Source organism: Siphateles boraxobius, unplaced genomic scaffold (assembly GCF_051911475.1).
Source record: "Siphateles boraxobius isolate OS27281-9 unplaced genomic scaffold, OSU_SipBor_1 165, whole genome shotgun sequence".
NCBI lineage: Eukaryota > Metazoa > Chordata > Actinopteri > Cypriniformes > Leuciscidae > Siphateles > Siphateles boraxobius.
In genome coordinates, this window is record NW_027508772.1 from 72,501 (window position 1) to 84,975 (window position 12,475).

The 12,475-nt window shown below is 38.3% G+C and overlaps 2 protein-coding genes across 2 annotated transcripts in view; one reads left to right on the top strand and one right to left on the bottom strand.

The window, feature by feature from the left end:
- Window positions 1-1,678, bottom strand: part of LOC143740078 (insulin-induced gene 2 protein-like) — a 6,770-nt gene extending 5,092 nt beyond the window's left edge. The window contains exons 1-2 of the mRNA XM_077232153.1: window positions 1,578-1,678; window positions 92-373 (exon numbers count right to left, since the gene is read on the bottom strand). Of these exons, the coding sequence (XP_077088268.1) occupies window positions 92-326 (235 nt within the window). The 5' untranslated portion in view covers window positions 327-373; window positions 1,578-1,678. The remainder of the gene's footprint in view (window positions 1-91; window positions 374-1,577) is intronic.
- A 248-nt stretch (window positions 1,679-1,926) lies between these two features.
- usp37 (ubiquitin specific peptidase 37) overlaps window positions 1,927-12,475 on the top strand; it is a 50,463-nt gene continuing 39,914 nt past the window's right edge. Inside the window, exons 1-5 of the mRNA XM_077232159.1 lie at window positions 1,927-2,076; window positions 5,540-5,768; window positions 10,547-10,712; window positions 11,067-11,161; window positions 11,241-11,356. Coding sequence (XP_077088274.1) covers window positions 5,595-5,768; window positions 10,547-10,712; window positions 11,067-11,161; window positions 11,241-11,356 — 551 coding nt within the window. The 5' untranslated portion in view covers window positions 1,927-2,076; window positions 5,540-5,594. The remainder of the gene's footprint in view (window positions 2,077-5,539; window positions 5,769-10,546; window positions 10,713-11,066; window positions 11,162-11,240; window positions 11,357-12,475) is intronic.

Below are 12,475 nucleotides of genomic sequence, written 5' to 3' on the forward strand. Positions count from 1 at the left end.
TGTGAGAGTATGTGTGCGTGTGTGAGCATGTGTTAGCGTGTGTGTATGTGTTAGCGTGTGTGAGAGTATGTGTGAGAGTGTGTGTGTGTACCTGCAGCCGTCCCACAGCAGGGAGGAACCCACCAGGCGGAGGAGAAGATGCTGCTGATGACGTCCGGAGGGAAGAGCGTGACGTTACGCTGCACCTGCAGCAGGTTCAGCACGAGCGCGAGGAACACTCCCACCGTGAAGAGCAGCGCGGCGCGCATCAGCAGGTTCAGCGCGCGGCTGGTGACGGCGCTGATGTACGGCCCGCGGGGCGGCACACCGTTCACAGTCTCCGCCATGACCACCGGGACTGAAGGACGAGCGCTACATCTGAGACATCACATGCCTGTCAGAGAGAAACACATCGTAATGGTCATGATCATAATCCTACAATCCCAGAAGCACAAGATGACGGTTTCCACAAAGATATGAAGCAGCACAACTGTTTAATAATCAGATCATCATATTAGAGTGATTTCTGAAGGATCATGTGACACTGAAGACTGGAGTGATGCTGCTGAAAATTCAGCTTTGATCACAGAAATAATAATTATATATTCACATAGAAAACAGCCGTTTTAAATTGTAAAAATATTTCACAATATTACTGTTTTTACAGGTTTCGTACAGATACTGTTAATTGAAATTCCAGGACTTTTCAAGCACCACTTTTTGGGTTTTCAAGGACTACAATTGGAGATCTCACTTATCAAAAAATATCTTTATTATCTTTCAAATTCTAAAAGAGGTAGATAGATCAATAAAAATAAACCAATAAAGCAAAACGGTACAAATTAAGTGTAGCAGATGCAATGACGGTGTGTGAATACAAAAGATATCACTTTCCTTATTCCAACGGATTTATTAATATATGATTGAAATGAAGAATGAAAGCTGTATCATATACTTGGATATTGATATGAGTAATGTTATGCTCATACCCATGCGAAATGGCTCAATTTCTATATCAGACGGGCTACAGCGTTAATTATGTGTGAAAAGATTGTTTAATGGATAAAATTAAACACACTCACAAAATGAAACAACAATTTCATATATATTGTCTTTCAATAATAATTCAAGCACTTTTTTATAAATATGGTTGTTTTCAATGGTATTCAATTTCAAAAAGTACTTCAAGCAACTAATACAAACACACACACACACACACACACACACACACACACACACACGATGGGTCACTGCTGGTCATGTAAGTTCAATATCTCTCAGTGATCAAAGGCCAGATCAGCAGGAGGCCTTCAGCTTCACCTCCATTACTGTCTCTATTACACTCCCATTACAGTTTACCTGGATTAATACCAATTATTATTCATCAACAAAGGTCACAGTGAAAGTACTAGTAGGTTGAAGATGATGAATTCTCCAAAACATCAGCATAACATTATAGCTAAACTCGTAACGTTAGTTTCTGACCTAGTGAGAGGCAAAAACGGTAATATCCTAAATTAGCTAACTTATTAACTCTATATCAATAGATATCTAATAACATGTCACAAATGACTCACCTTTGCGCAGTTTTAACAAACCTCCTCTCTGTCTCTGAGTTTGAACTGAGATATTAAAGTCCAAAGCGAAAGAAGACCGTGGATAGTGGATACTGAATAATGCTGAACTTCCGCCCCGCTGATGGCGTGGCTCCCTCCGCAGCCAATCAGAAGGGGCTGATGACGTATGGATAAAACCGTTTGATAATGCATAATGTTGTTTCTTTTCGTTTCCTTAGCAATATGATTGCGCGTAGGTTGTTATTCGTGCACATTTAATTCTCACAAAAAAACGTTCATATAAAAACGAGTTTTATGGTATTCTGAAATCCCGCGCAATCTCGCGTGAGTTTACGCACTTCTTCTCACCTCCCATTTCCGCTCTGAATTTTCACATTCCCGCCATCATCGGCTGCTCGTGTGACTCGCGCGCAGAAATCATCATCATACCCGGCAAAACTCATACACTGACAGAGAGAGTCACATTGAGAGGATATATTCATTCACCAGCGCTTTCTTTCAGGAATTTACCCTCCCGCAGGTAAATGATATGTGTTTTATGTGCCGAATTCGCACAGGCTTTTACTCAGAATGGCCAGTTAGCAGAACCAAGCCTGTCACTCGGCCTGGGCTGCTAATGCTAGTTAATTAGCCGCGTGTGGATGATGCGTGTGTCATTATTTCACCGCGACGCGTGAGGATACCGCAATATAAAGACCCGCTTCAGAGAAATACACGAGTGGTGCTTTATTTTAAGGCGGGAAAGTGAGCGCCCTCCGAGGGGAAGCTAACGTTAGTCAAGCTGGTTGGTTTAAAGCGCGCGTGATGTCTTGACGTCTGATGCGTTTGTTTACCTTCATCTCTACTCACTGTAACTTCAGTAAATATGCGGGACCTCGGGCTATCTGAGATAAAACCGCGTAGAGGAGAGCTTTAGGCATAGATATGATGCAAAGTTAGTTGACTGTAAATGTCAGAAGTTTGCCACAGTTAAGCTCAATGCTTTTAAAGCAACAATAATGTGGTTTGACTTGAGGGATTTTGTCTTATGTCACGTGGTATTTTTGTAAAGTTGTAGATGCTGTGAATTTAATGCAGAATTATACTGTGCTCTAGTTGTGTGAAAGGTAGCGATGGTTAGTGTTAGATGTCTGGGATGTGATTGATGTCATTTACTCATCCTCATGTTGTCCCAAAACTGTACGAGTTTTTCTTCTGCTGAACACAATAATGATTATTTGAAGAATGTTGGTAGTCAGACAGTTGATGGTAGCCATTATTTGATTACTAACATTCCTCTAAAATATCATCTTTTGTGACAGGATAAATAAATAAAGACATATCTTCTATGATGGCAGAACTAACGTTATACCTTTAAATGACATTAACACTTGATGGGTTCACACTGTGACACTGAGAAACTATGATTTAGTTTATTATTTGGGAGAGTCAGATTCATGAAATTCATTAAAAACACGAGTTATGTGTTCAGTTTTCCTGTAATGCGTGTCTCCTTCACAACAGATGTCTAGCATGAGACATTCAGGTTCAAATCCCTCTGTACTCAATCATTGTATCCCTTAAAACTCATCTTTGACCACCAAAATGACATTTAAACGTTTTTTTTCCTGTGAAAAATTCTTCACACTTTAAAATATCTTGGATGTAACTCTATGCCTCATTTAGTATGCGTGGTTCTATGAATATGCAAATGAGCCCCGCCTCCACTCACTCACTCACTCAGCTCAGACCCCGTTTACACGAAGGGAAAACACCGATATTTCCCTGCGGTTTGGCCTCTCGTTTACACGAAAACCCCCGTGTTTATCACAGAAAACGATTATTTCTAAAAACTCCCGACCAAAGTGGAGATTTCTGAAAATATAAAGTTTCTATAAATACCCGGCTATGTGTCAGAGATCCACTCGTTGTCAATCACTCGTTGATCTGATTGGTTACAAGGTAGTCTGTGACGTCAGAAACACCAGCGATTTCAAACCGTGTTTTTGAGACTGTCTTTGGTTCACTGCAGTTTTAAGCAGAAAATACTCGACTTATGAATTTACACACGGTTCTTTCTTCACAAGCTTCAAATCGGGATATATATTGTTTGACATGCGCACACTGCACAAATATACAGAGTGTCCCGTTGTCTATCCATAACCATTCTCATACATCGGTTCTTTATTTGTTTTAAACGGCAGACTTGATGTCCGTCTCTGGTCATAATTTGGAGACTATGAGCATATGAACCGCTGTGCCCTTTTATCACACAGGAAAAATGCCCAAAACCAGTCGTCTGTGGATTCCACCAAAAAAAATTCCCATCTCATCCCAATCCCATGAAAAAAACTGGGGGAAAATCCCGTCCCAATCCCGTAATGACGACTCCCACTCCTGGAATCTGTCAGTTACAGTAAAAGATACATTATATCACAGTAGGGCTGGGCGGTATATCGAGTTTGTACAATATATCGATATTTTTTATCCCCACGATATGGAATGAGGCAATAGCCGTTTATATCGATAAAGTAGTTTGATACGAGCACATCTGAAAAATAGCGGAGGACGCAGTGTGAACTCCTGCAGTGAAAGTACATGGTAGCCTACAATTTGTCCTAAACATGACACAAGCTTATATTAAGCGCTTTAACATAACTGGTAAGATATAGTTAACAAGTTTAAAGCAGCTTGCCCTGTCAGATGCTCTGACAGATACTGTTGCTGACTGACAGATAAATACTTGCGCTGTTTAATTCGTTTGAGACGTGGTGTTTTCCTCAGTGCTTAACTTACATTTCACAGGTATATTCTCCATCTGTAAATGTTAGAAAGTCAAACAAATATGTCCATTTCACTGTCAGGAGAGGACGAGCTTCTGCAAGTGAATCTCCGCTAAAATTCAAGCTTCCGGTAATGAGCGTCGCCGCGCCAAACATACGAGCACAATAGAGGAGTAGCGCAATAATTCTGACTAAAATATACATAGGCTATTGCTAAAATATTTGTTGTTGGAGACAATAAATGTGCCATATGTGGAATTTTAAACCTAAAAGTATATTTTTATGAAAGTGACCATTATAATGGGGTAATCAAATGCAGGCTAATATAACTAGTTTGTGTTTTTGTTTTTATTTTCATTTTTAGTTTAGCCTTTAGTCATTTTAAAAACAAAAGAATTATATTTGTTTTTAGTTTGTAATGTTACAATGTAATGTGATTTTAACCACCTTTTTGCACATAATATATTGCATAGCCTACATTTACATTCACTATATTTGTTTCCATATCCTTCAATATCAACATTGTTTGGATATCATTGAGCAGGATGTTAAATTTAAAAAAAAAAAAAATACAGATTTTCTTTATCCAAATAGAAAAACGTAGAAAGTACCGAGATATATATCGTATATCGCCATTTAACCAAAAAATACCGAGATATGATTTTTTGGCCATATCGCCCAGCCCTACATCACAGCATGCCCATGATCTTAGTTGAATAAAAATCCTAAATGTAGTTTTTTTTATTAAACTGAAAGCCTTCTTAAACAATGCATACACATTAAATTTCATTTAAATCATCCATGCAAATACACACACACACACACAGGCACACACACATTACGCCGTACGTTTTTTTTGGTTACTTCAGACCTGCCAGAAATGTCGGTGAGCAAAACTGAGGTATCATTATCCGACTGATTGTTGCAGCGTGGCTTTCATGTCTGATCCTTTGATTATGATTTCCGCAGCTACAAAGTCCAGGGAAGCTGCTTCTTCTCTTGTATATTGCTGGTTGGCATCGGCACACACACTCTTGATGCATTACCGCCACACCGACTGTTACGGGTGGAGCACGTCATCCAGTAACCAGCACGTAATGAAGGACAACTAGAATCGAGTTCAAAATTAAAAACGTTTATTCATATGAAGGGTATATTTGTGTATAAAGGGTGTATTTGTGTACAATATTTGTCTTCACGTGTCACCTGGTCTTCTGTCAGGGCTGGTGTCAGGATCATCGGCCTCTTCTGTGTCCCGGAGGTCGAGGAGGTCCTGATGTCCGTCTCCGGGCCCAGACTGACCAGCGGCGGCCCGGTCCGCATACGCATCCGCTGTGGAGAACTGGGAACCACCAAATGGAGAGAGGGCGTCTTCGAAATCCACGAGAGAGACAGCAAAATAAACCTGCTCGTGAAGTTCAACAGCGGTGGAGCGGCGAGGATATTTCAGGTGCACAAACCCTGTCTTTAACACACGTGGAACAATGCTCAGGAAATTGTAGGGTTTTTTATTTATTTATTTAAAGGTTATCGAACCTTTAGACCAAATCTAAAAGAAGAGTTACGCAAATATGCGTTTTTGAAGTATCATATTTGATGCATCAGTTGTTTTATAACTCGTATAGTGCGAATATCGAGGGTCAGTTTTATTCAGAAGCCAAAACTTAGCAGAAATATGCAGTTTGGTGCATACGCTGATATTATCTCTGCTGTCGTATCTATATCTGCCAATAATGGGCCTTAGTAATATCATATTTAATTAGGGGTGTAACGATACACAAAACTGACGGTTCGTTACGTACCTCGGTTTTGAAGTCGAGGTTCAGTTCATCGGGGGAGAAAACTAAACGTATATATATATATTATATTTTTATTAAACAGCGTTTTACAGAATTAAATATCCCTGTCTTTAAATAAATTAAATTATAATTAAAAGATATTCTTAAGGAAAAACAATTATCTCTGCAAATGCTGTAAACTATATAGAGAGCCCTCACTTGAACATTACTATAATATTAAAGATTAACAACAGAACCCCGAATAATAGATATAATAATCAACACTCAAATAGCAAATTGTACGCAAACATGTAAACCTCACAAGGCAGTTTTTGCATTAACTTCTAAATCTAATTATGTTTTTAATCCAATTCGTTGTTGAAATTGAATAATTTACACAGTGGCTGTCATTGTCGTTACGGATATTTTAAGCATACATTAAATAATAAAGACGTCATTATCTGGTTAAGTTAAATATAATATATATTCTGCATATATTTATTAAAAGAGTTTGTTTCTCTAGCGAGCTAACAACCTGTGGACACTAGGGGTGTGCGATATTGACATTATATCTCAATATTTAATCTAACGATTATTAGACGATATTTTGCTGAGTGTGTGTATTGTGTTGGTACTTTGGCAGGTTTAGGACTGTCGTGGACGGCCGACTCCTAAAGTTTTTAATATTCTTCATACTCTGTGTGGTGGTCAGTTCACAGCAGTGACAGAAAATATATTTTCCAATATTTTTCAATTGATTTTTACCTTATATGGGCATTTTTACCTTTTATAAAGCCATTTTAAACCTAATTATATGCATGCATCATCTTTTGTGTCAATTGCATAAATTTAATCAAATTCAATTTTAAAAATAAGACTCAATAGGGCTGTTATCAATCAAATGAAATCAGTATCAACCAAATTCGTTGCAATATTGAATATTTAAATTTAAAATGATTTAAAACAAGAAAAGATACTTTAAATGTGAAACTGAAACTGCCAGTAGGTGCAGCAAGTCACTGTTAATGAGCGAATCATTGAGATTCAAGGGTAGAAGCATGTGACTATCTTAATCTATCTTAGTCAACTGATTGGTTCAAAAAGGCTTTATTTTTAACTATTTTCGATGGTGAAATAGAGCAAAAACAGGCATTATCGTGTCTAAAATGTAAGTCACTTAATATTTATTTTATTTTTATTTATACATTTACCTGACGCTTTTATCCAAAGCGACTTACAATTGCTATATATTTCAGAGGTCGCACACCTCTGGAGCAACCAGGGGTTAAGTGTCTTGCTCAGGGACACATTGGTGTCTCACAATGGATTCGAACCCGGGTCTCTCACACCAAAGGCATGTGTCTTATCCACTGCGCCATCACCACCCCTAATATTAACTTCTTGTTTATTAAACTTGTATAAAATCAATATCACATTTGTTATCATGCTGATATGTGGAGAAAAACTGCACTGTTGTGATATTTTTTTCTAAATGATAAGAATAAAGACTAAATGACGCAGTAAAAGCGTCTAAATGCGCATACTACTACTACATACTACTAATGCCCTTTTCACAAGATGTAAAATAAGTCTCTGATGTCCCCAGAGTGTGTATGTGAAGTTTGAGCTCAAAATACCCCACAGATATTTTCATATAGCATGTTAAAATTGTCACTTTTTGAGGGTGAGCAAAAACGCACCGTTTTTGTGTCTGTCCCTTTAAATGCAAATGAGCTGCTGCTCCCGGCGCAGGGGGCGGAGCTTCAACAGCTCGTGTCCTTTTACCTCAAACACACACGCACTGAACATTTCTAAAACCTTTAGCCTTTTATGTTCAAACCGAAGTCAGAAAGATGGAGAGACTCAAGAAGAAGTGAGAACATTTCTGAATGATTAGTTGATGAATTTATGTAGCTTATGTAGTCATCTTCTAGTCATTGATTAGCATATTCTGTCTTGATCATCTATAAATCATGTTCTGGGGGCGGGGCTTATGTAAATATTATGGTTGGTGATGTCACTAACCCGGGAGGAAGCTCATGTAGTTCCTATCAGCCGTTTGTTGTAGTCCTTAAACTATTTCTTTAAAAGCAAAAATCTCCCTTTGCTTTGAACTTTGAGCGTAGTAACTGCAGATGTTGTTTATGCTCAAACAGCAACATTACACACTAACTAAAGTTAGAAAAGTGGAATCATAATCAACCAGCCCTTTAAAACAACAATTAGCATATATGTTTATCGCACACCCCTAGTGGACACTGAATGACTTGCCTGAGTTTGAGTTGTTTACAAGCTGTTTTGAGGCAGCTTGTAAACAACTCCGTTGAAACTGAGCGACTACATGAGATATGATGCAAGAACTGTATCTTTCAACACGCCTTCAGGTGTCATTCATGTTTATTCTGTAACTGAGGAAGAGACGATCGCGTTCACTCGTGCTTTATTTATAAAATAAATTAATTGTTTGAATTTTGTGATAAAATGGGCACGATTTGAAAGACCACACTTTGTTTCTAATCGAAAGTAACCAAACACAGAGCTTATTGTAATTATTAGTGGTTAATGTGGTGGTTAGGATACAATGTGGTGTTTTGTACACATAAGACACATGAAAATTACTGTTACACGCCTAATTACTATTTAGTCAAATTTCAAGGACGAAAAAACCTTTATTTTTCGGTTCGGTTTGAGTATCGTTACACCCCTATATTAAATGCTTAGGTTTTTTTATCAAAGCTCTGTAGTTTTAAAACATATAATGCAATGCAATACAATGATGATTGAGAGATGTAGAAATAAACTTTCCTCAAAACCCAGATTATCATATACGAGACTAATGATTTTAGTTAGAATCAATTAAAGCTGCTTCAGTCCAGTAAGTGTTCATCTTGAAATATTACTAACAATATCAAAGTTATTCTAGCGTTTCCTTGTTAAAATCAGAGCTGATTTGACACAGAAAGACATCAGTCTGACAGGGAACTACACTGCGACCAAAATGGTCGCATATGCGACCTTTTGAAATGCCATTGCGCCCCTAATTTTTAATGGGTCGCAAATGTATCACCGTTTGATTCTTTTTGTACCTACCTAATGTTTTAGGCAATATGCTATGATTTACTATGAGCATTTATTAAAACAGAAATGTGTATTTTAAGAATACGTTTTATAACGCGCTCTGAGCATTCAACACATCAAGTTGGCTTCGCGGATTCGCGCTTGTTTAACTGAGAGAACGAGCAGAGAGAGTGAAAGCCCCAGTCGCGCGCGCGCTCTCTCTCCCTCCCTCGCTCATAATCATGAATTAAGTTGACTGAATATCTTTGAGAATACACGATGGTAAAAGGTCGGAAGACCGAAGTTTTTTTTTTTTCTGAACTACCACTGGTTGTGAATTGTGCTAAAATAACGTTGCCTCATCTTCTCTGAAAAGCTTTCCACACATTCAGATGGCATAAACCACTCTTTCAATAAACAAAACAAAAAATCTATCTGGTGATGAAATGTTTTCTGTGTTGAGACAAATCTTGTGCGATGTCCTAAACTGCCTGGATAATCACACAACGTGTGCCGTGGTCCGTTAATGACACGTCCGATTTGCGAACTGACTCCTTTGAACCGATTCACTTTAATGAATGGTTAAAATAACAACTGATCTGTCCAACACTGAACTCAAGAGTCATTCTAGAATGATTCATTCTTTCCAAGTAGAGCTATTCAAGTCATCTGGTGAAATTGTTTTTATATCGCAATATATATCGCAGAAAAATCAAATATCGCAATGTCATTTTTTTACCAATATCGTGCAGCCCTACTGTAAATTCTGTGGGCCTTCAATTGCAGGACTGTCCAAATTTGTGACTGCGTCAAAACAATTCAAACACGAATCATTGAAGCTTCACAATGACATATTATATTTATTTTACTTTTCCGTAAGAGTTCAGAAGTCTGCCCATCTGTGCCAACCATAGCATGGTGAAATCCAAAAGAAATTAATTTAGCAATTTATTGTGTAGGCTACTGTATTTTCTATTGCAGTAAATCTATCCCAACCATTTTTAAAGAAAACAAGAAGGCATGTGTTTTAAAAGATGGAGAGTAAAATAAAAAGCACATCTGTATGCAATACAGTTTCACTATTGGTCATTATTATCCAGAGCGGCTTACTATATAAATAATTTGTGCGACCAAATCATGTTTTGCGCTAGTAACTGAAAAAGTTAGTAGCGCAAGTGCCACCAGTGGAAAATGTTAGTGTAGTTCCCTGGTCTGATGTGAGCTATCAGTCAGAGACAGAAGGACTGGAGGACGACAGCTTCTTCAGCAAAGATTTCATCATTTAGAGGCCTTAGGATTAGGGTTTAGAAACCACTATAAGAGACATGATTAAGACGTGAGCATTGTGTTTTTCTGAATGCCATTTAATCTCATTTTGTTGATTTTATTTCAGCTGCATCACAATGTAAAGCAGGTTTCGTGGTATCAAACGCACGGCCCAAACCGAATGACTTTGACTCTGAAAGACTCGAGTGTTGTCATGATGGACAAACTGACCATGCTGGTTGCAAAAAAAATGAAGGAATACCTTGAGAAGGTCCGGCTCGGTAAACCAGCAGGTGCGTGTGTGTGCCGTCACGATTTCTAGCCGGCACATCCCTGTCAATTATATGTGTATATATAAATACACACACATGCATGTATATATTTAAGAAATATTTGCATACATATACTGTATATATTTAAACATAATTTATATATATATTTTAAAAATATTCATTTTATATATAAATTACACCTTTTTCTTAAATGTATGCATGCATGTGTGTGTATTTATATACCCCGTACACACACATATTATGTAAACACAAACTTTTATTTTGGATGTGATTAATCGTTGCCCAGCCCTACTGTCAATTCTTTCTCACACGTCATGCTAATTTTTGTGTTTGTCGTTTTCAACCTTCATTTAGTATTAAAGACGAACCAGGGAAGTGCTAGCTTTGGATTAGTCCTCGGGAATCGCGCGGCGCAGAACGACTCTGGTCTTTCTCCATCAGATAAACAGGTAGCGCAGCATCACAAGCCCGCAAATACTCTTCAACTCTTCTCTAAACGTCACATGACTGAGCTGTTGTTTCTTCCAGACCCCCCCGAGGCGTCCCAGTCTCGACAGCAGAGAGGACGGCACACCCCGAAAGCCCCTCGCGAGTCCCAGCCGGGTCACAGCCACACCGGGCCGAAACGGGCTCTCCGAGAACAGGTGCGCACATTCACCCTCGCAATGCCTTGAGATTCGGGGACAGTCAAGTCATCCTCATTTATATAGCGCTTTTAACAATGTAGATTGTTTCAAAGCAGCTTTACAGAGATAAACATATAATTTAAGGTAACAGAGATTGGTTTGGTTTTATAGTGGTTCTTGAAAAATGTTTTTTCCAGCTAAAGTTAGTTTTGATTGATTCACTTCCATCTAAATTATAGTTTGTTATTAAATTAGGGGCCGCTAAGACGACACCGTTCTCTCTAAACAGACTTTAAACGTGAACCTGTGATAGACGCTGATGACATTCACATGCGCATTAAGAATTGATTCTATAGTTATGTGCGTTTGAATATATGTGCGCAGGTTTATAATTCCTTACAAACCATGCCTAAACAAACTACTTGTCTATAAATTTGATGCAGAATTTTATTTTATCTTATCACTTTGGGTAGGTAGCGAACCGAAAAATTCCACAACGCTTTATCTGTAGAGTGGTATAGGGATCCTCCATAGGGAGAGGCTAGTTGGCACTTCAGCACTGCATTGTCATCAGGTCCAGGCGAAAGTCCTTCGTCAGATCTGGAAACGGCCTGGATCCGGCAGGCTGCGGGAAAACCTCGGGATAAACAAAGACACTAAAATTAGCGTAGATGCCATTCTTCTTATGATGTAAGTTCTTAAGATGAAAGTGTCTCCAGTCGGGCTGCCCTCGATTAAAGACTTTTCTAGTCGACTAGTAGTCGTTCATACAAGCCTTCAGTCGGCTAATCGCACGTTTATATTAACAAGCCATAAATAATAATAATGCTCCTTTGAATTTGTGCGCTGATTAGGCTATACTTATTTTATATAGGCAATTAAACTCAAAGCTTGCCACAGCGCACCAGTAAAAGTAATGATTATGAGTGTGTTGTGAAAAAAAAAACAGAATGAGACCACCAATACGTTTATTTTACAAAATGTTTGGACAGTGTTTTCTGTTTTCGGCTGCAGGTGTGCACATTTACCCTGGCAATGCTTTTAGATTCGGGTACTGTGTCTCTAGAAAGTGTTTCATTTTTCCAATTCAATTCACATTTATTTGTATAGCGCTCTTTACAATACACATCATTTCAA